Source organism: Tinamus guttatus, unplaced genomic scaffold, assembly GCF_059628265.1.
Source record: "Tinamus guttatus ecotype Peru unplaced genomic scaffold, ASM5962826v1 Tinamus_guttatus_pri_ptg000530l, whole genome shotgun sequence".
In the NCBI taxonomy this organism is placed as follows: Eukaryota; Metazoa; Chordata; class Aves; order Tinamiformes; family Tinamidae; genus Tinamus; species Tinamus guttatus.
In genome coordinates, this window is record NW_028289064.1 from 3782816 (window position 1) to 3803836 (window position 21021).

Below are 21021 nucleotides of genomic sequence, written 5' to 3' on the forward strand. Positions count from 1 at the left end.
CTTGCATATTTGCCCGGCCCCAGTGTTTCACTCCTGCCAGTATTGTACTGTAAAGAGACTTGGCAGAACACGTTCGAAGAATATTCGTGGTTTTTCACTCAGCATTAGACCTTCCAATGACGGAAGGGTGGGGGAACCCATATTGGGACAAACAGACACTATTAAAAAAAAAGGGGTGGGGGAGGAGACTGGTGGTACACGGTCAGCAATTTTGTAAAGCTTGGTTATGGAACTGAGGCTGATTAGGGCTAGACTGGAGGATGGTATAGAACAAGGGGGTTTCTCCAGATGTTTTCCAGGAGACAACCAGCTCAACAGAGGGTGGCTTCTCAGCATACTTAGCAAAGGAACCAGTGCTGTGTAGGTCGATAGTGAAAAACCCTCTGCCTTTGTAACCGAGCTCAGGCACAACTGACGAGTGACTGCGGGTGACAGTGCAGAAGCTCCTGAATTGCCCCTCTCTGTGCTGTACTTGCCCAGTACATTAAAAATCCTTTCCCATGGCTGCCAGGCTCGCTCTGCAGACCTTCATTGCACTCACTTGTGGCTTTTGTTTGTTTGTTTTGGGGGTTTTTTGTTTGTTTGTTTTTTAATTTGACCATATAGAAAGCAGACCAGCTAACTCCTACCCCTTCATGAGGCTACGGGGGAAACAGTCAAAGCAGAGCTGAAGCAGACTTTGGATAGAAACATTACACGTGCACTTGCAGATGAGGGGCAAAATATGCTCAGAATCAGAAGTTACGGTCAGATGGATGCCTCCTTCCAGCCCATTCCACAACTGTCTGTGGTGGGGTATCATGTAAAAGGAAAAATATTTGGAGAGGCGGACATCTGTGGGCCAGCGTTGGTTCACTTCCCAGAATGTAATGACTAGGTGAATGTTTTTCAGTGTAGCAACCCGGGAATATAGGTGACTGCCAAGCCCTGGATCTGATGTGGCACGAAGAGGTGCAAAACAAAGCAGAGTGATTTCTCCGCAGAAGCTGAGGCCTAATTCCTTCCAAGTCCAGGAGGAAAAAAGCCAGAGCTCTCTTCAGTCCTCCCGGGGCTGCCTTTCAGATTTTCATGAGCCTTTGCGACTCTCGCAGTGCGCCGGCACACTGGCACCCACCAGGCTGTACGAGCACCGCTGCTCTCCGTGGTCCACAGCCACTGCCCCTGCTTAGTCTGTGCTCTGGTTATAGCTCCACTGGCAATTACCGATATCTACGTACCCTCGCACCCAGTCTGAACTTCAGGAATGTGGAATAGTTACCACTTTAATTTCTGCTCAAACTGCATGGGAATTACTTGTCTTCTCTCCTGAATAACTATGCAGATCCATGCAGACACCAAATTCATGCCCACTCCAGAGATCTGGAACACATTCCAGCTCTAGCAGCGAATCACCCCGTGCTCTCCAGTGCATACTGGAAACGTGAGCCGGAGCATACTGCAAACGCAGGCCTGAGCGCCCCACAGCACCCTCAGCATGCGCCAAGTCTGAGAGAGCCTCCATCAGACCACGTCGGCCCAGGAGAGGACAGTGCAGCCTGCAGCCTGCTGTTCCCTACCGCAAACAGCTATTGCAACTCGGGCAGAAAGCCGCGGCAATGCCGGGGCCTCACAGCAGGAGAAAGCGCTGGCCAGAACGCTCAAATCCAGCAGCCGCTTTAGGGCTGTGAAGCCGGATGGAGCGAAGCATCTCTTCCCAACCCAACAGCAGCGCCTGAGAGGGCTGGGATCACACGGGCAGTTTCTCCACAGCGCTCCAGGCCCGGGCAAGGTGTGAGCGAGTGTCCCCGTGCAGCAGCCGAGGGAGCAGTGCGGGCCGCCGGGCTCCGGCTGCGCTCGCTGGGTGTGTGCTGCACGCACTGAGGCGCGTGTTTTCATAGCAAATCTAAACGGCAGTTTAAAAACGCGGGCCCAGCCAAAGAAAACCCTGGAAAACCCCACAGCATGAAACAATAAAACTGTCTAAGAATTTAATCCAATGAGAAAGTTAGCAATTGTCAGAAGTCCACAAGGTTTGCATTTCTAAAATGAAACAGTCCAGCAAAGTAACGAGATTGTGTTGATATAATCAACTGGTAGCAGTTTGACAAAGTTGCAGGAATGTGCAGGGCGTTGGGTTACAAAAGGTGGCTGCCACCTGCACGTCTCCCTTCAACGCACTCCAAGGCCTTAATCAAAGAAAAAAACAGTGTGGAAAAAATACCTGAAAACTCAGCCCATTCTTTCCGGGGCAGGCAACGTTTTACATTAGCCTTTACCATGTGCAATCTGGGCAAACGCGCCTTGAGTAACTGTAAACGAAGTGATTGCAAAACTGCTGAGTAAGAGCCAAAGGGAGCTGCAGGCCTGGAAAGCTCTGGGAAGCCAGAATGAGCCGCAAACCGGCTCTGCGGGGCCATGGCTCCCTCAGCAGGGCGCAGCGGGCAGGGCCTCCCCGGCAACGGCCTCTGGGTGCCATTCCCACCCCAGGAGAACCTGAGGGGCCTGGGAGCTGCTCCATGAGGCTGCTCTGTGCTGGAGAAATGGAGATGGTCGATAGGTTGTTGTGTGGAAGGCAGCAAGGAGGGCTCTTTAAGGACGTACAGCAGGACAAGGCAGGGCAGGAACATATCCTATATACCATAACCACCCTCTTGCTGCTCCCCTTTCCAGAAAGACTCACAAGTACCTACAGACACCAACTACCCTCCTCACTCTCCTATGAGAAGGCAACTCCGAAAGAACTTGCAGGGATTTTTATTCCAGCACGATGTCAAGCACCTTCCCTGGGTCGCTGTGAGCTCCACAGGGATGTCCCTCGGGAGAATGGCCTGCCAGGCTGCAGCAAGCCGAGCGTTAGCCGGCCCCACAAGCAGCTGAGTGTGGGCAAAGCATAAGGACCTTCAGTGTGAAGACATACAGCCGAGGTTCCTCTATCTTGCTCTGACAACTGTGGAGTCTTCCCAGATCGTCTCAGATGGCTGCTGGCCCGCAGACCCCAGGAGAAGCAGGACAAGAGTAAGCTTGTGAACCGCTATCTCCCCATACAGCCTCTGTCTCCATAGATTAGCAACGCAAACAAGGGCAGGCTTCTTGGAGCCAGACAGAGACCGCTGGCAAATCAATGTGTTTGTGCCTGCTTCTTTCACTGGAGAGCACTGACATGGTTAGATCCTTTCCAAGAGCTTTGAGCGTTTTTACAGTTATCTGCCACCCAGTTCCAGGCCTACGGAGGACAAAATCACAATGACCGCTTCAAGCCACTCCATGGGATAAGAACCTTAAAAGAATAGATCCTTTGGGTTGGAAATCATATTCCTTGGCCAGTTTGTAAATGTTCACTGCAAATTATCTAGTGCCACTGCCAAGCAGTATTACCTTAACTAGGACATGGTGGCTCAACCTGTGGAGAATCTCACATAAACACAGGCAGGAGACCAAGTGCCTTCTTTTTCAGCGAAAGCTCCCAGCAGGGCTTGCTGCATTTGCAGGACAGTGTCTGTGATGACATTGAAAAAAAAGAAAAAGGTCTCAGTTGAATTCACTGAACTGTAAGAGGCTCAGCAGCCTGTGAGGAGGTCCAGCTTCTTCAGCAAAACACTGCAACAGGCCGTGCACACAGGCATCCTCACCAACACAGGCAGGTACAAGAACCCCTGGGCAGGGCCAACACATTTGATCCTGCTGCAGCAGCACAGGTCACCTGAGGGCCTGAGGATGAGCCACGAGTACATGTCGCCATTAACTGCCATCAGAAATCTGGGCACATATCCAGAACCGCATGACCTCAGGGCAGGGGTATGAACAGCCCCTTCTCAGTGCTGAGCCCACCCATGTGTGCCCCCCATACTCCACTTATTGTAGAGGTGTGGGGCTCTTCAGGAAAACTCTGCTAGCTGACAGGCAAAGCCTCACCAGAAATCTTGCCTCAAAAACGCCTTCCTGACATGACAGACCCCTTACTTGTACTCAGCTGGGGTACAGGGGGAGAAATAATGACCCTGTACCTGTTACCTTTGATGGTTCTTAGCTTTGATTTATTGCACACCAGGCTTGCTGTGGTGCTGTGTGCAGGTGTTCAAATTCAGTGTGTCCATCTGGCAGATGCTGCATGGACAAGCTTGTCCTCATCCCCACGCACTTCCCTCCTCCCTGAGCTGCTGAGAAGGAAATACAGGCAAGGGGTGGACTCTGCAGTGTGTAAAGCCAGGCTAATTCTGCTGCCATCTGATGGAGAAGGTGAGGACTCAGCGCAAGGAGGCCCAAGCAACCACAGATTTAAGAGGCTGTCTCTGAACTGCCGCTTGAGGGAGGACAGCAGGAAGCCACAGCTCCATGTTGCATGGCAAGGAGTCCGGGAAGCTTCCTGAAACGGCTGCGAGTGTGGCCAGGGGCACTGCCATGGTGGTGGACCCCGCAGCTCCGGGTGCTCCCGTGCTGCCTGCCATGGTTGCGTCTTGTGCAGAGGAGCATGTGCAAAAACAGTGCGGCTTGAGCGGCCGTGACCCCGCTTTGTACCGGCTTATATTCCCAGTATTTACCCTGGCCGCTGGGCTAGGTAACTTTATACAGCTTTGCTGCTCTGTCAAAAGGCTGTGAGGTGATGGGCACCTAAATTTGTTGACAGCTTGGAAGGAAACAATTTAATTATGCAAACCTGAAAGCCAACTCTGTCCCTGCGCCCAGGAGCAGCGTCCCCATTGACGGCAACTGGAAGCCCCCAGGCTTCTGAGGGCAGCGCCTGTCCCCATCCAGCAAACGCTTAGCGGATGCTTAATATTACCCAAACGAGGACTTCTGGCAAAGCCAATGGGATAGCCAATGTTTATGCATACAATCAAATGTGCAATTTCGGTCTGAGTGCTTCGTCATTTTCTTGGATCACACTTAAAAAAGAGATGAAAGCCCACAAGTCAAATTTAACCTAGCAGAATGATTTATTAAGAAAAAACACTGAAGGATTTTTGAAGTAGCGAAAGGGATGAAATAGTCTGAATAGAATAAAAATTGACACATTTTTTTTACCACAATGCAAAAGGAACTTGAACTATTCTAATGAGAGTTTGCTTTAATGTTCATGCATGTCTTCACATCCTGCTTTTGGCGATGGCCAGAAAAGAACTACCGAAGGACTGTGAGAAAAGCTGTTCTCGTGTTATTTCTGGCCCTGCCATAATGCATGAAATCAGGACATCTCATGAGAGAGACTGATATTCAAGATTTTCAGTCTATTTTTCAGACAAAAAAGGTCTGAATAAATAGCTAAACTCCTGGTTTTAGTCGTGGCCAAATCTCAAGCAACAGGAAAATTATCTCTGAGGTCACAAGTGAAATAGTCACAACACAGGAGAAAATATAATAGTTATATGCAAATAATTTGGAGGAAAAAGAAACTGCACAAGTAATATCTACAGGACACGCGAGGGCGGGTGGCTCCTTACTCCCTAAGTCACTCTCACTGCCATCAAGGCATTTCTGAAGGTTATTCATACAGCACATGGGTGTTGGGGTTAAGTCTTAAGGGCCTGAAGATACCAATAAGTGTCCTAGGTATAGCACCATGTATCTGCATAGCTGTGCTCTGCCTAAGCATTTTTCCTCATAAATACTTCAGGATATAAACAAATGCAGGGTTCTATGGGCTATACAGTTTCTGGCGCCTCTGCCAGCTCTGCATAAATACTCGGTGTGTGCAGCCAAGGTCTTGGAGAATTATTTCCTGAGAGCTACTTTAGAACCAGAAGGAATTAATGAGGATGTGCCAGCTATTTCCTACGTTGGCTTGCATGCCTCGGTCTTGCTGGTGAGTAACAATTTGTACAAGAGTTAAACTGCTACACGTCACATCTTGCATCCTGCAGAACACGCATATCAGAAGGTGGAGCACAGATGGAAAAATGCAAACAGATTATGAGCTTGTCTCAGCTCCCTGGAGTTGCCATTTAAGGCTGGTAATAACTACCAAAGCCAAATGCATTTTGAGTCTATCCTCTACTAGTAATCATTTGTGTGTTTAAAAACTGTTTTACAGAGCTTTAATTTAGTTCTACTAAAATAATACAACTATCAGCATTGGTTAAGCAGATTGATTTAATCTGCCTGGCTCCTTATCTGTTTGAGTAAACACGTATTTATTATTCCTGGAAAACTTTAAGAAAAGATACATGTCATTAGAGACTTTTAAATGATGAATTATGTAAAAGCTAGAGCTGCTAGGAAGGCGTTTTTATATGATTGCAAGCAATTAGGGAAGGCGATTTTCACACTCAGGCCAAAAATATTAATTGCAAATTATTTGGAAAATCTTCCCATAACTTTAATGCATCCTCAACCCTCCCCAGGCTTCCTCTGCAGGAAGCCAGCCCTGCATGGATGGCTGCAGGCAGAGCCAGGGAGAAGAAGACCCTGAAGTCCTGGGCAGAGCTTCACCCAGGCTGCTCAGGCAGCCGATCCCATACAGCTTTGGGGATTTTTCCTTCAGGACACAAAAATAACCTCAAAAATGTTGTCCAGAGTTTCTAGCAACTCAGTCTGTCCTCTTCAGGACCAGCCCTACTGTGGGGACTTCAGAGCAGAGTCACCAGAATGGACTGAGTTGCCTAAGGTCTCCTGTAGTGTAAGCAGCCAAGAGCTGAGGATTTTTCTGAGCTTTTTATGCGATATCTGGAGGACCATCAAACTTAAGCATATTATGACTATTTCTCTCTGTTTAAAATCCTCGAAGTCAGAATGAATTTTGTATCCCCTCTGTCTTGCCTCCAGAAAATGCCTCAGATTTGGGGCTGAAAGGGAATACGTCCTGGGCTGACGCACCACAAGCTCCTACCCCGAGCAGAGCTTTGTCAGTGCGGAGCGAGGAGGAAACGTTTCTGCGAGTATTATTAACATGTCAGTAGCACTGATAGATTCCAACTGAGATCAAGCCCTGCTGTAATCGCTATGTGCCAAGAGCAGCGGAGGAAGCAGGGGAAGGAGAGGAAGTGTTATTATTCCCATGTTACAGCTGCCGAAGGGAGGCTCGGCGATGGGAAATCCATGCAATCACACGAAAACGCGTGCAGGCCAAGTGGGAAACCGAGTCACCACCTCGCAGTCATCACCTCTCCCCTCTCATCCCACTCACATCTCTCCCCCTGCTAGCGGCGCAGGGTTGGTTGAAATTTGCCAGTTATTTGCAGGTGCTCAAGCTTTTGGACACATAGAGTAAGTCCCAAAGAGTCGGGAGTCAGGCAGAGACCGTGCGTTTTTCTGTGAGTCCCTGCAAGTTATTGCAGCTCCTCTACTCACCTCTATGCACAAGTGCTAGTGTCTCCCTCCTGCCCAGTAAAGATAAACTGGAGCAAAAATTGCTCTCAGTTTAAACCACACTGCACATGATTGTTTACAATGCTGGAGTGACCTCTATATCCCTAACACAAAGCAGTAACATTGGTGGTAGGAGTTACTCTAAAAATACCCGACTTTATACTTTCCAGTAATGCTAGATGGGGAAACAGGAACAAATAGTAGGAAATTTAGTAACACTGTATGTGATGTTTATTTTTGCACAGGTGGCTGGAGAAAAAAAATAATTAAAATAATAGTAATAAAAATTATTAGTATCAACTGTTCAACATCTATCCTTAATTTTCAAAGCGGTGATAGGAAATTTGTGCCGTGTAACTTCTAACTATTAGTGCTAAATTCAAACAAATCCACATTCTTTCTTCAAATGCAGAGCAGGCATCAGCCATCTATGTTTAGTGAAACTGAATCATTCTCTGACAAGTAAAAACAGTAAAGTACAATGAATTTCCTCAGAAAATATTAAATTCACCCTCTAAGAGTCAATTAAAATTAACCTTATTATGAAATAATAAAATATGTAAAAGCATAGCAAAACTACCAATGGGAATCAATGCATTACTTTTAATCAAGAAAATCATCCACTCCTGAGCTGTGTTTCAACTCCTGTTTGTAAGCAAACAAAAGTCCAAGCACTTAACCAGATCCTCCGCTTTTGTATTTCTCACAGTTAAGGAAAAATGAGCAGCAAGAGCCAAGTGATGCAAGGTGATGCACAGCCTGTACAGCCTGGCCTCAAACAGGGCAGAGAGGCCAGGCAGTAGGGAACAGCTTCACACCCTCTGCCCACTGCTTCCTTCATGCAAATTGGATGCAACCCTTCCTGGAGATGGGTGGATGACCAGAAGGGTGGTGAGCGTTACTTCATTCGTTATAACATTTATTCGTTATCGTCTCCGGAGACATGATGTGGCCCGGGCACACGTGATGGAGAGCAGGGATGTCAGAAACGTGGTGCCCTGGAGCCTGGAGCGGCTGCACTGCAGGTTCTCCTGAACTATGGCTAACACTGAATCATAGTGAATAGGGTCTTACTTCTACCCCATACTTACTCTTTCTTGATACAACTCGCATCTGAAACGGTTCAACCAGTGTTTCCAGCTAACATCTTTGCTCTAAGTCATCTCCTGTGCACCAGAATTTGGTGCAGTTCTCATTCTTGGCGCTCACCTCTCACAGTCTGTTTCATCTTCCTGCAGCATTCAGCTGCTTTCTTGCAACAGGCTTCTCTCTCAATAAATCTCTTTTGCGAATGTAAATGATAAAGAAATATCTGAAGTATGATGAGAAGTATGCTTGTGCAGCTCTGCTTTATAATCTTTTCTGTCAACCTGGAAGTGAAGCACAGGTTTTGGCTGATGGTTACATCTCCCCGGCGTTGGGTTATCCTCCCCATTTGCTCTTTTTGCTGTTGCTGGTGACTTCCTCACCCCCGCATTCCCGGCCCTGCAGTCTGACAGCTTTCCCAGCTGCAGCATCCGCAGCAGAGCCACTCCAGGAGTGGTCACACATGATGCTGGCATGTTCCTTTCCTGGCTACAGGTTTCCATGTCAACAGGTTTCCCTCTCACCGCTTGTCTAAACCAAACACCCATTAGAAAGGAAAGCAACCCTGCATTTTAGCCTTCAGCCCAATCCCTTCCTTCCTTCGCAGAACCCTCCAAATCCCCAGTTCTCCATGGCTTTTTGCATGCAAAAGGCCTGTAATTGGTGGTAAGTTCACAGCCTATCTTTGCTTTCGAGTAGACTGGCAGAGTCTTTTCCCCCTCATAGGTGTTGTATGTCCTGCATGACAACCCATTGCTCCCAAGCATGGATGCAGCTCACTGTGCCCGTGTTTGTGCGCCCATCGCCTGCAGCATCACACCTCGGCACTGGCCCTGTGAAATATCCAAAGGGAAAAGTATTTCTCACGTCCTTAGGAATATGTTTTGCAGGACTCCATGGCTAGGAGATCCAGCTTCACCCCTGCTTTATTTCCCACATGCTTTCGAGGATGCAGGATCCCAGCTAAGGTCGCAGCCCTGCCATGCTTTTCTGCAGGCATCTCCGAGCTGTGTGTGGGGCTGATCCCGCCACCACCACAGACAGCAACAGTCCTCAGCAGCTGCCCTCTCCGGGAGGGTGAATATTTTGCAGTCCAGATAAGACTTTATTTTGCCTAATGCTAAACAGCTCTTCACCTACCTGACTTCAGCAAATGCCATAGCACAGAGTGTACCAACGAGATGGGGAAATTCTTTGAATTTCAAACATATATGTTAACTGTTAAGGAATCCACAGCTGGAGGGGGTGGTTGTGAGAATGCAACTCCAAGTGTTTCTTTTTCTAAAAGCAGTTAAGAAAAATAGTGAGAGCACAACCTGAGGCACAAAAATGATGTTTTGCTGGAAGCGGGACTGCAAACTGGAATTGAAGACTGTGTTTAGGAGCATAAGTGGGGCTCTACCAAAGCTGCTCTTGGAGTGCCTCCTGCTCCCACAGGGAAGGGGAAGGAGGGAATGGCAGGAGAGCTAAGACCTGCCCTGGCCATGCCAGCTGTGTCTCTGGGAAGAGAATGAGAGAGGGGTGGCTCTGAATGGGCCACAGGAGAGCCCGGGAAGCAAATCCTTCTCTCAGCCTGGCACAGAACAACAGATTATTTCAGACTCCTCTGGGGTCATAGATTATTTAGAAGCCAGAGCACCACTTTTAGGCCCCTTTCTGCTTGACACCCCTTGGGAAGAGGCCTTCTTGCCACTTTCTGGTGTGCCAGCCTGGCTGTCCAAGGCAAGGGCTGGGACATGGGACAGGCAGGAGCTTCCCACGGCGCATGCGGCCGCGCTGCGGCGCACAGGCAGCTCGGGTGCCGCTCTGTCCTTGAGGAGCCGGCCGCAGCCCGTGGGATGGGGCAGCAGCTCTTGACTTTTCCGTGCACGGCCAGGAAAGTAACCTTAATTAAAAACATGAAGCCCCAGTTTGTATCGTATTCGCGGCGTTAAACAAGCTCTGGAAATAGAAGCCCTGTTTTCATTTAAGCTTTTCAACTGTGATCTAAGGAATAAAATATGGAGGGGGCGGGCATGTGTGAGATTTACATGTGATGATTTGGGAGATCTCGCTGCTTCGGAGGCTCGTAAGGCGCCACGATGCCAACTGCTCCCGCCGCTGCCTCGGTGCTCTTGGCAGCCCTGCCCCGCGCAGCCTTTTGGTTTTTTCCAGAGCCGCTTTCCAAATGCTGATTTCTGCCCGGGGCTGTTGTTGCTGTGATTTATTCTGGGTGCGGATGCGGGACCTGCCAGGCCCTCAGCAACCTGCTCCCCAGGCTCCCCGTGCATGCCTGGCCACAGGCAGGTGCTCCCTGGGGACCATGGAGGTGGCCCTGAGGCCACCACGCAGTGAACAGGCACCAATCCCATGCTGAGGTGCAGGGAGGTGGCGAGATGTCCCCATGGGGTCCCCATGGCGCTCCTGCCCTGGCTGCTTTCCTGGGGCTGCAGGGCTCCTCGCTGGCCTGTGCAGGGGCAGGCCAGGAGGAGTGGGGCAATGGGAGCAACTGTCTGTGTGGAAGCAGTTGCTGCTGCCTTCCCGTTTCACTGGCCCTTCCAACCCTCGGGATTTGGGATTTGGCGATCAAGCCTCTCACTTGCTCGGTGCCCTGTTGCTGTATTGCAACTATAACGATATTTCCCAGGTCATAAACAGTTCGGCTGTGCAGAGCAATCATCACAGCTGTGTGCTTTGCAGCAAGTCTCTGATGCAGTGTTAGCAGGGCCTGGGAAGCGCTTATTTCAGTGTCCCCATCCATCCCTCGGCCACCACCATCTGTGCGGCCTCTGAGCACTTGGGTAGTGCCCCAAACAGGGGCACCCCAAAGGGCCAGGGAAGGGCACAGGAGCTCCCAGCCTTGCTCATCCTTTGCTTCCCCGGGACGGGTGCTTGTGTGGGTGGCTCCAGGCTTTTCTCCCGCCTGTACCGGAGCAGCAGGATGCCCTTGTGCTCGGCCTCTCCCACTGTCCTGCTCGTTCCCTTTGGCAACCAGAGGCATGAAGAGGGGACTGGCGATCCCTGCTCCGCTCCCAGTGTCTTTCTAGCGTGCGTGGCTGTGTGACGTCATGGAGCACAAGCGTGACGTCACGGCCCCGTCCACAAGCCAGATGCACAGAGACTCCCCCAGGGCGGGGGGCAGCCCGGGCCGGTGGGGAGGTTTCTCTGGACGGGACGGAAGAGGGGACAGAGAGGAGAGGGACGGGGCAAAGCCGGGAGCGGCTCTGCGGGCGCCGGGGGCACCTTTGTGGCGCCGCAGGGAAATGGGGGGACGGGGCAGGCGGCAAGTCCCCTTTCCCCGCGCCTGGATGAATACATATTGAAAAAATAAATACATAAGTAAATGAAAAGTAAATTATCGCGAATACCGGCTGGGATCACCGCTCCCGTTTCTGCGCGCAGCGCCCCACATGCGAGGCCCGTCGGGAGCGGGGCCGGGCCGGGCCGGGCCGGGCCGGCGGGGCCGCAGGGCGGCGGGCGCGGAGGGCGCGCGGGCGCGCGCGCACCCGGCGTCCCCGCAGCGCCAGCACCGCGGGCCCGCGCGCGCCGAGGATGCTGGAGGGAGCGCGCTGCTCCCTTCCAAACCTTGTAAGAGAGAGGGACAAGATGGGAGGCGGGCGGGGGAAGGAGAAGGGCGAGCGAGAAGGGAGGCTGCTGAAGTGTCAGGAAAGCTCCCGTCTCCGCAACGGCTTCGCTAAACGCCCGTTAACGAGCGCGGGGGCTGCGGCTCGGTGCCCTCAGCCGCCGCGGGAGACGCTCCCCGGCAGCGCCGGCCGGGCAGGGCCGCTCCGCGGCTCCCCGCGCCCCGCGAGGGCGCGATGCCCGCGGCGCCTCCCCGGGGTGCCGGGGTCCCCGCGCCCGCCGCGGTCCCGGGGGGCGGCGCCCCTCGCGCGAGCGGCCGCGGGGCGGCTGCGCGTTTGGTGGTCGCTCCAAACAATTTGTTTCCCTCCCCGCTTGGGGAGGGGGAAAGGGAAAATCATTCCGGGGGAGGAGAGGGGAGGGGAGGGAAAGGACTAAAAAAAAAAAAAAACCCAAACACCAAACCCAACAGAAACCCCGTGCTCCCAACTATTGCGACACGGAGCGAGCAGCGCGGCGGAGGCTGGCGGGAGGTGCGGGCGGCAGCGGCCGGGCCGGGCGGGGGCAGCGGGCCGGGCCGGGCGGACCAGGGCCGGGCCGGGGGGCGGTCCGCGGCCGTGGGAGCGGGGGGCAGGCGGCGCCCGGTGCCCCCCGCGCTGCCTGCCCGCCCCTCGGCGCGGCTCCGCCGTGACCGGCAGCCGCTTCTCCGCAGCGCAGAGCGAGGCACCCGCACCTCGGAGCCGGCGGCCCCCGCGAGCGCGGCCAGCCCGACGGCGGCCCCAGGACCCCCAACCATGAACAGCATCGTCTTCAGCAAGCTCAGCGGCCAGGTGCTCTTCGAGGAGGAGGCCAAGGAGCGCGAGCGGAGTAGCCGGCCCTACGTGGGGGTGGTGGACAGCCCGCACCACGCCGAGGTGCTGCTTCCCGACAGCCCGTCCATCAAGGAGAGCCTCAGCCTGCGCCACCGGCGGACGGGGTATGGAGCGCGCTCCGGGCTGCCGAGGCTTGCGGGGGGCGAGCCGGGCTCCTGCGCTGCTCCCCGGCTGAGGCCGCGCTGCGCAGCCCGGGGGTGCAGAGCGTGCGAGGCGGGCGGGCAGAGCGCTCCCGTTTGGCCGTGCTGGACCCGCGCTGCCTCGCCCGGAGCGCTCCAGACGGGGCGAGCGGAGCGCTTTATTTAAATAACCCCCCTCAAACCGACGCGCAGGGTGGGAATCCACCTTGTACCGCGGTCCCTCCGCTTTGGGGGTTGCGAACTCGCGGGGCCGGGGCGGCCTCAAGCACCGCGTGTCCCCCGCGCGGTGCCGCAGCAGTCGGGCGCGCACTTGTCCCGCACCGCTCCTCGGCGGCGCTGCTTCCCTGGCGAGGGCATTTAAACCTAACCTCGCCAGGAATAGCGGCACAGGCGGGAGCGGCGGCACCAGGAACATTATCGCAAAAAATCAAATCCACCTGAGGCCGAAGAATCGTCTCTGTGCTTTTATTTATTTATTTATTATTATTATTGTTATTATTTTTCCCCGCTGGAACAGGTGAAATTTGAGGTGTCGGAGGACTTGTTGTCCCCAGCCTGTTGTCAGCCGTAGCTCGCACTGCTAACGCAGCCAGCGCGAGCCAGGGATTCCGGGTCAGGTTTACAAGTAAAAAAATAAAAGCGCTAAGGAGCACAGCGAGAAGGCACCGAAAGCGAGAAAAAAAAAAAAAACCCTGCGGAGCTATTTTTGCTGCCGAATTTCCACCTTAACGATTGCATCAGCTCGTGCTTTTCACGGCCGCGCTGGCTGGCAGGGCGCGGATTGTGTTTCACCGAGATGTCCTTACCAGCCGCTCCGGGCACTGCGGCCCTTCCGAGGAAGCCCCGGCGCAGCCAGCGCGGCCGCGGCCCCGCGGCGCCCCCTGCCGGCCCCGTTGCGCGCCCCGCGCCGCCTCCGCTGCGTGCGGCGGCCGTAGCCTTTGAGGGTGTAAAAAAAACCACATTTTTTCCCCTTTTTTTTTCTTTCCTTTTTCTTTTCTTTTTTTTTTAATGTTCTTTTTATTTTTTCTATCCTTATTTATTTTTTTTCCCTGGGGCAGGACTCAGGTCCGGGGGTTACAGCCCCGCGGGCGCCGGCGCGGACCCCTCCGCGGCAGCGGTGAGGGGGTGCTCCCGGCGCGGGTGCCGCAGTGCTTGGAAAGCTCCTCGGTAACCGCGCCGAAAATTACGCTCCGCAGGTGCCGAGCGCTGTAAACAGGTCGAGGCTCGAGCCCCGCGCCCGCGTAACCCCTGCGCCGCGTTTCCCTCTGCTCCCTCTGCCTCCATCCCCCGCCGCGACCCCCAGCCCCTCGACGGGGAGGCCGGGGAAGCTGCAGCCTGCTGGTCGCGGGTCCTGCGGCGGCTCCCTGCGGCAGCGAGCAGCGCGGGCAGGGTATATACCCCCCAGGGCACCCCCGTCGTCGGGCGGGACACTCGCAGTGGGGCAGGACACCCCTGCGGCAGCGGCGCCCAGGGGAGCGCGGGGCTGCCCGGGTCCGCGGGGCCGTCGGGAGCCGTCGGGGCCCGTCGGGCCGGGCGGTTCTCACGCTCCGTCCCCGCGCAGGGCCCGTCAGAGCGGCGGCAAAGTGCGGCACAAGCGGCAGGCGCTGCAGGACATGGCGCGCCCGCTCAAGCAGTGGCTCTACAAGCACCGCGACAACCCCTACCCCACCAAGACCGAGAAGATCCTGCTGGCCCTCGGCTCCCAGATGACCCTGGTGCAGGTAAGGCCACCCGTGACCTTCCCGGCTGCCTCTGGGATTTTCCTGCATGGGAGGGATGGGGACAGCGGCACCCAAAGCAGCTCTAAGGGATTGTGAGGCTGCCCCACATGCAGGGGTTTGGCCCCGTGGAGGAGGCCCTGCTGCAGCCACGCTTGCCCATAGCTGTCCCCATTGCATGTGTGGGACAGCAGAGACACAGGAGCACCAGCACAACAAAGAGGCCGGGTCTGAGCCCTGCGGTCCCCCCTGCCCTTCCCAGGGTTTCTCCTTCAGCAGGAGCAGTCCCATCGGACAGGAATTCCCACCTCTGGCCCTCCTGGATGGGGAAGCGCGAAGGGCACCTGGCAAATGGGGTGTGTGTGTGTCCTTCCCCGTCTGCCTGTCTCCCCTCTGGGGAGGGCGGCATTTGCATTTCATCTCATTCAGAAATACGGTACTTTTGTATTTATATTTTTGCTTGGTCTTTAAAAATCTTCCAGCCAAACAAAAAGAAAATCAATTATTGGAGGCTTTGGCACAAAATAGGAATTGGTCAGAAAGTTTTACGGAGCTGCAAATTTCCCCCATGAAAGCAGGATAGTATAGAAAAAGTGAACATTGTTTTGATAATAATCATTGTTATTCCTAACACTAGTTGTGCAGGTATTGGTGTTACCATACCCTCGATGCGCAGCATACAGCGATTCTGCGCCTCAGCTCTGCATCAGTTTTCATTGCACAGGACAGTTAGCTGTAGGGATTACTCTGATTTGTCTGTCAGGTGAAACTCCACTGAAATGACTGGTAGTTGTGTAGCAGTAAGAGGTATGAAGTTGGCTGTCAATGTTTGTAAATCTTATTTATTTGCTTTCTTTGCCATCTGGCACTCTGCTGAATTTTATGGTTAAATGATACCAGTGGCTGAGTGAGGCTATCTCAGTTCTGGGTGCTGCAAAGATTTACACATTGTGAATAATTTTATTTTCCTCACTGAGAGTTGCTCCTAGGTGCATAACATTACATGTGTTTTCAGGATTGGGACTTAAGTCCTCCACATAATACATTATGTGTCACTTTACAAAGGACATTAAGGTATCAAAATAACACGAGGTGTTAGAAAAACAAGGTGTCCATTCACCATTATTATTTTGCGTATTCTTTCAAGAAGGGTTGTGTTATGAACTTCGATTCTAGTACTGTTGGCAAAATGTGAAACTTTTACAGTTTAATACCTCATTGTGAAACTACTGCACTAGCAAAAACACTATAGCATTGACAAAAGTAGTACTAATGTCTCAGAAAGTGCTGGTTGTAATTCGAGGATACAGTTAAAACAGCTTTGCTTGCTTTTTAAAAATATTTGTGAAAGGTTTGCACAGACTTTTAAAAATGCAATGATGTAAAAACTGTGCGTTCAGTGCCACAATTCAATATGAGCAGCTTTTTGGACTACGACTTTTAGAATATTCCTGTATTTTTATATAAGATTGAAAACATATATCCCGAATACGTGTGTGGAGACTTCAACATTAGTGTTGTATTGAGGAGTCCCTCCCTTATTCTTTCACAAATGCCACAAAATAAACAGACGAGGGAAACTGTGGTGATTTTTTTCCAGCGGGTTTCTCACAGCAGCTTTGCTAAGCGCTGGTTAGGATATTCTCTGCTGACTTCTGTGAAAACATCAAGGGAGTCATGGCCACTACTCCAACAGAGCTTTATGGTTTAAGTGAGGTGCAGAATAAAATTAAGAAGGATCATAAATGGCTGCATTTATCCTTCATTAGGCTCCCTTGATTCTAGTGGATTTATGCTGGAGATGGGTCTGGCCAGTCATATTTCTATGAAATGTAGTATTTGAAAGGGTTGTGCAAACCAGCACATCTATCTTCGTTTACAGAAGCACATCAAAAAGAAACCCCAGATGTTTCTTCCATCATTTGGGCGCAATGCTCTTTTAATCCAGGAATACTATAGCATCTGTGCAAGAGGTAAATACATATGTCTGGCAGCAGCAGTAATTCCTGAGCCTGGAATTACTGGACAAAACAACACACACCTCACATCTATTTTTCACACACCGAGAATGAACGAGACTGAAATCCAGATCAAAATTCTTGTTCTCTGAGAGGCAGAAGGATGGAGCCAGGCTGTGATCTCAGCCGTGCTGGGTACATCTGAAAAACTTCCCTGAGGTCTTGGGTGTTTCTTTGAGCTGAGACTAGTATAACCAAGCACAGAGGCAGGACTGGGCTTTCGTATCTGTTTGAATGCTTTGCTTCTCGTTCCAGGGGGGCAAATTGCAAAAGCATCAAACAGGCGCTCTTACGCTTGGTTTTCTAATCTACTAACACCAAACACCATCAGATTTTGTTGAAAAACCAGGAACCGCTGCCTGATGTTTTCCCTGCATTACACGCCTTCACGTTCGGAGAGCTGTCTCGCGTTCCCTGGTCCCCTTCCCTCGCCCGGCGCTCTCCCGTGGTGTTTGCCCTCAGCGGGAGGTGACTCTGCTCCCACAGCTTTTACCCCTGCCGAGGCTGCCGTCGCTGAAAGCTGCTGCCTCGTCACTGGCATCTCCAGGGCGCTGACGCCTGGTCACCAGCAGCCCAGGGGAAGCCGAAAGATGCCGTTAAAAACCCTTCTGAGTTTCTGTCACCAAAAGTCCATTTAGAAAAGGAAAAGTCGGGGGTTTCTGTCTTTTCTTTCGACTGCCAATCCTGGTACAACACCCTGAATATCCCCAAATGGCAAGTAGCTCCCATGTATCCCAAGGTTTTGGTAGCGAGGTCTGGACTTCTTGTGCAATGTTTTTGGCTGTGGCTACACTCTCTGCTCTGTGGCCACCTTCCTTCCCCATCCCACCAGCTTGCCATTATTTGCCTGCACATCTTCAGCAGCTTCTGGAATATGACGCTGGTCACCATAATATTGATAATAAGGCTATAATATGTCATCTCCACGTGCTTGTCTTTCTCCTATTCCAGTGTGTACCACCCATCCAAAAGAGATGACATGCAGGACCCTGACACAGATGCAATTGATCCTCTTATAAGATGAAATGTTGAGCATCCAGTCTTGTTTTGTATTATTATTAGGACAATATCTGAACATCTTTTTTTCCTGCTATTTCATTTTCATTAATTTTACTATCACCCAGTTTTCTGCTTTTTAAACTTTTAATTTACTCCACTAACATTTTTGCTCAATATTCTGTTTCTGGGCATGGTGGAACAACACGGGAGTTGTTTCATGTACTTGTCCATCAGGGCTTTGAGAGGGAAGTCTAACTCTTTCAAGGAGGTAGGATTTCTCAGCAGTCATAATTCATTTTGTTTCCTAATAACTAGTAGTAAAAACCGGGCAAATTCTGGGCTGACTTATTCCTGAGCGGTCCAGCAATGTCTTTGGGAGTCCTCAAGGCAAATGTTATTGCAGCTTTCAATCCAACCGTCTAAAGTATTCTACTCCCCAAACTGCCAAAGCAGGAAACCAAAAAAGCAATATAGTTTGAAAAGCCATTTTATGCTTTACTCCAATTAGATTCCAATTGAGAATCCAATAATTTGTCCCATTAATATGCTATTAATATGCTACATTTTCATTCGCATTATTACCGCAGCATTTGATTTATTTTATTTTAAATTTTGTTTTAGTCATTCTTTTGAAATAAAAAAGAAAAATGTCCATATATTCCTTCCAGGAAGAAATATGAATGGCTGTATTGTTGAATCGAAGCTATTTGCCATACTAGGATTAATATCCCGGTCATGTGCTGCTGTGGATTTAATAGTATTCAGATTCATACAGGCATATCTGGTTTATTGGAGGAGGAGAACTGCTTGATTTCTCTTCCCCTTCTGAAACCTTGGCTGCTCTTAAGAAGTGAAGCAGAACAAATTAGAACAAATTTGAAGAATCTCTTCAGAAGCAAAGCCAGAGGGTCAGTATTTCTTGATGCTGATATAAATCCTTCTTGCTCTTTAGGGGAATGACTGAGCTGCTGTAAAGTCTGAATGCTGGGAAGCCTACCTGTTACTGTTCCTCTTGTTTTTATTTTGTAATTCCTGAAAGACTTTTTTATTGCTGCTTTGCAAGAACATCGTGCATTTGTTCAAGATGCTTTGTTCTTGGTAGGCCTCTGAGACAAAGGTTTTCCCACTGTCTTATATGTAAATCATTGGGTTTATGTTTTCAAGATTTTTGGAGGTTGTAGTAGTGTAGCTTAGAACCTTTTTAGTGAAAAGTTGATTTTTGGCAGCTTAGGTTGTTTCTGTCTGTAACAGCCAGAGTAAGTGTGGTAAAATGGGTACCTGCAGAGATTCCGACTTGGAGCAGTAGACACAGAGCTTTTCAAAGGCCACATAGATACACATGATAGCATTTGGGGTTGAAATTAGTGACAAAAAGTATCCTTGGCTTTAAAGGAGCCTGGAACTGCCTGTAATGTAGTAGCCCATGTCTAGAGCTCAGGGTGAGCATGCTCTATGGTACAATTTGGGAGCTGGTAGCCTTTTTGCAGTCCACACATCAGGATTTTGCTCCCGGATCCAAGCCTGGGAGAGGTGATGAACCTCTTGATCGCTTAGGGATCTGGATTTGTCAGGAGCAGCAAAACACCCCCAAATGCTGCCCCACAGATACATGCAAAAAACCTGCTATGTGCATTGGCCTAACTTTCATTCAGCTTTAATGAGCCTTGTTTTAACTGCCTTCAGGGTAAGAGTTTCTGGAGTGAGAGTCAGCTGCTTTGTGCTTTAGAAGAAAGTCTCTCTTGTAAATGCTGACTAAGGTTATTTCATAATGATCAAATACTACTATTTCCTCCTCTCTCCTCATAAGACTTAAAATATAGCTCATCTTTTCATGTTGATATGCAGAAAGCTGAGGGCTGGCATGGGAAGAATGAGTCCAAAATAAACCAAGAGTGCCATGCAAAAATTGCTCTTGCTAAACTTAATTGCTTTTATGCATGACTCACACTAATACTACCCTATCTTTCTTTCCTGTACATGGCACTTTAATGATGAAATATTTCGGTATATAATGAAGTGCAGCATAATGAAATATTTCTCATGAGATGTTGGAAAGCTGTCAGTTTTGTTAGACGCTGCAGTAACTGCTCTAATGTTCAATGGGACCCGGGATTGATCCATCTCTATCATTACACATATGACTTGAAAGTTATACCAAGTCGTGCAGAAGGCAGGAGACTGCTGCTTCGCCTGAGCAGTCTGGAGTGAGTTTGTTAAACAGCATTAGAAAGTGGATGGCTTCCAATCCATCCTTTCTGGTTTACTATAATGATTGCTGTGTCAATACGATGAATATAAACAAGTAGCCTTGGAAGAGAATGAAAATTACTTGGTCTTCTCTGCCAGCTACAGTTCTGGTCTCCTAACCTGTCACAGTAAAGTACATGGTTTGCAAAGGCATATGTTTGGCATTTGAGTGCTGATCCAGGGCTCACTGTATTTTCAGTGGAGCCCTGTTTCATGTAAACTGGGTTTTACATAAAACCAAAGTGACAGGCTTAAAACGCCACTGCTAAGTTCTGGGTAGGACTCTGAGCTGAAGTTTTGATTTTCCTAAAGCAGATACTGTTTATTTTTCTCATAATCACCCTAAAAGAGATTATCAATCCAAAATAATTAGCAATACACCTCTGTGCTACCTTTGCTGCAAATGTCAGATGACAAAACTAGGGCCAACATCCAACTTTGAGGTGTCCAGTTTGGTTTTCTAGTAGGTAGGATAGTATTGTATTGATAAAACATATGTTAACCGGCTTTGCAGGCTAACGTGAATTAATTTGTCGGATCATGCAGGTCCGGGTGTGACTGCACTGTCCTTCCTCAGCCCCGAAACGTGAGCAGGGCAGTCCCAGACCCGGGTGCTCTTTGCATTCTGCTTTTCAAGGAACACTACTCGGCGCCCTTTTGGCAGAGGTCATGTCACATACAGTTATTCCTCGAAGGAGTAAATACCATTTTGGAGCTCTGGTTTATCATAAAATAAATATTGATAGAGTTAGTGTTTTACTTATAGGAAAGATACCATTAGGTCATTCTGTCGTTATCTGTAATTCCCATTTTATGTTTTTGTAAGTGATAGTGAAACCGAGGCCAGCCCTTCCTTAAGTACACTTTGATACAAAGTACACGGCATCCCACTAACAGTTTAATTAGCATTGCTGACACACAAGACTTGTCTTGTGCCTTTCTGCTTCTTTGATGCATAAAAATCTGTAAAATGTTTGTGCTAGAACCTGGCTTTGCAGTGACCATTCATATGCAAAGGATACTAACATGACTGCATTTTGCAATGTCAAACTCGAGGCAATGCCAGGCCCTCGCTTAGCAGCCACAGATTGAGGAAGATACA

The 21021-nt window shown here is 50.3% G+C and overlaps 1 protein-coding gene across 3 annotated transcripts in view; it reads left to right on the forward strand.

Annotated features, from left to right (window-relative positions):
- Positions 1–12367: 12367 nt before the first annotated feature.
- Positions 12368–21021, forward strand: part of MKX (mohawk homeobox) — a 44626-nt gene continuing 35972 nt past the window's right edge. Inside the window, exons 1-3 of one of the 3 annotated variants that reach the window (XM_088533943.1) lie at positions 12368–12458; positions 12643–12901; positions 14499–14658. In XM_088533943.1, the coding sequence (XP_088390069.1) occupies positions 12720–12901; positions 14499–14658 (342 nt within the window). In that variant the 5' untranslated portion in view covers positions 12368–12458; positions 12643–12719. Of the gene's footprint in view, positions 12459–12618; positions 12902–14498; positions 14659–21021 lie in introns of those variants that run through there. The other 2 variants (XM_088533944.1, XM_088533945.1) reach the window with 2 other exon arrangements.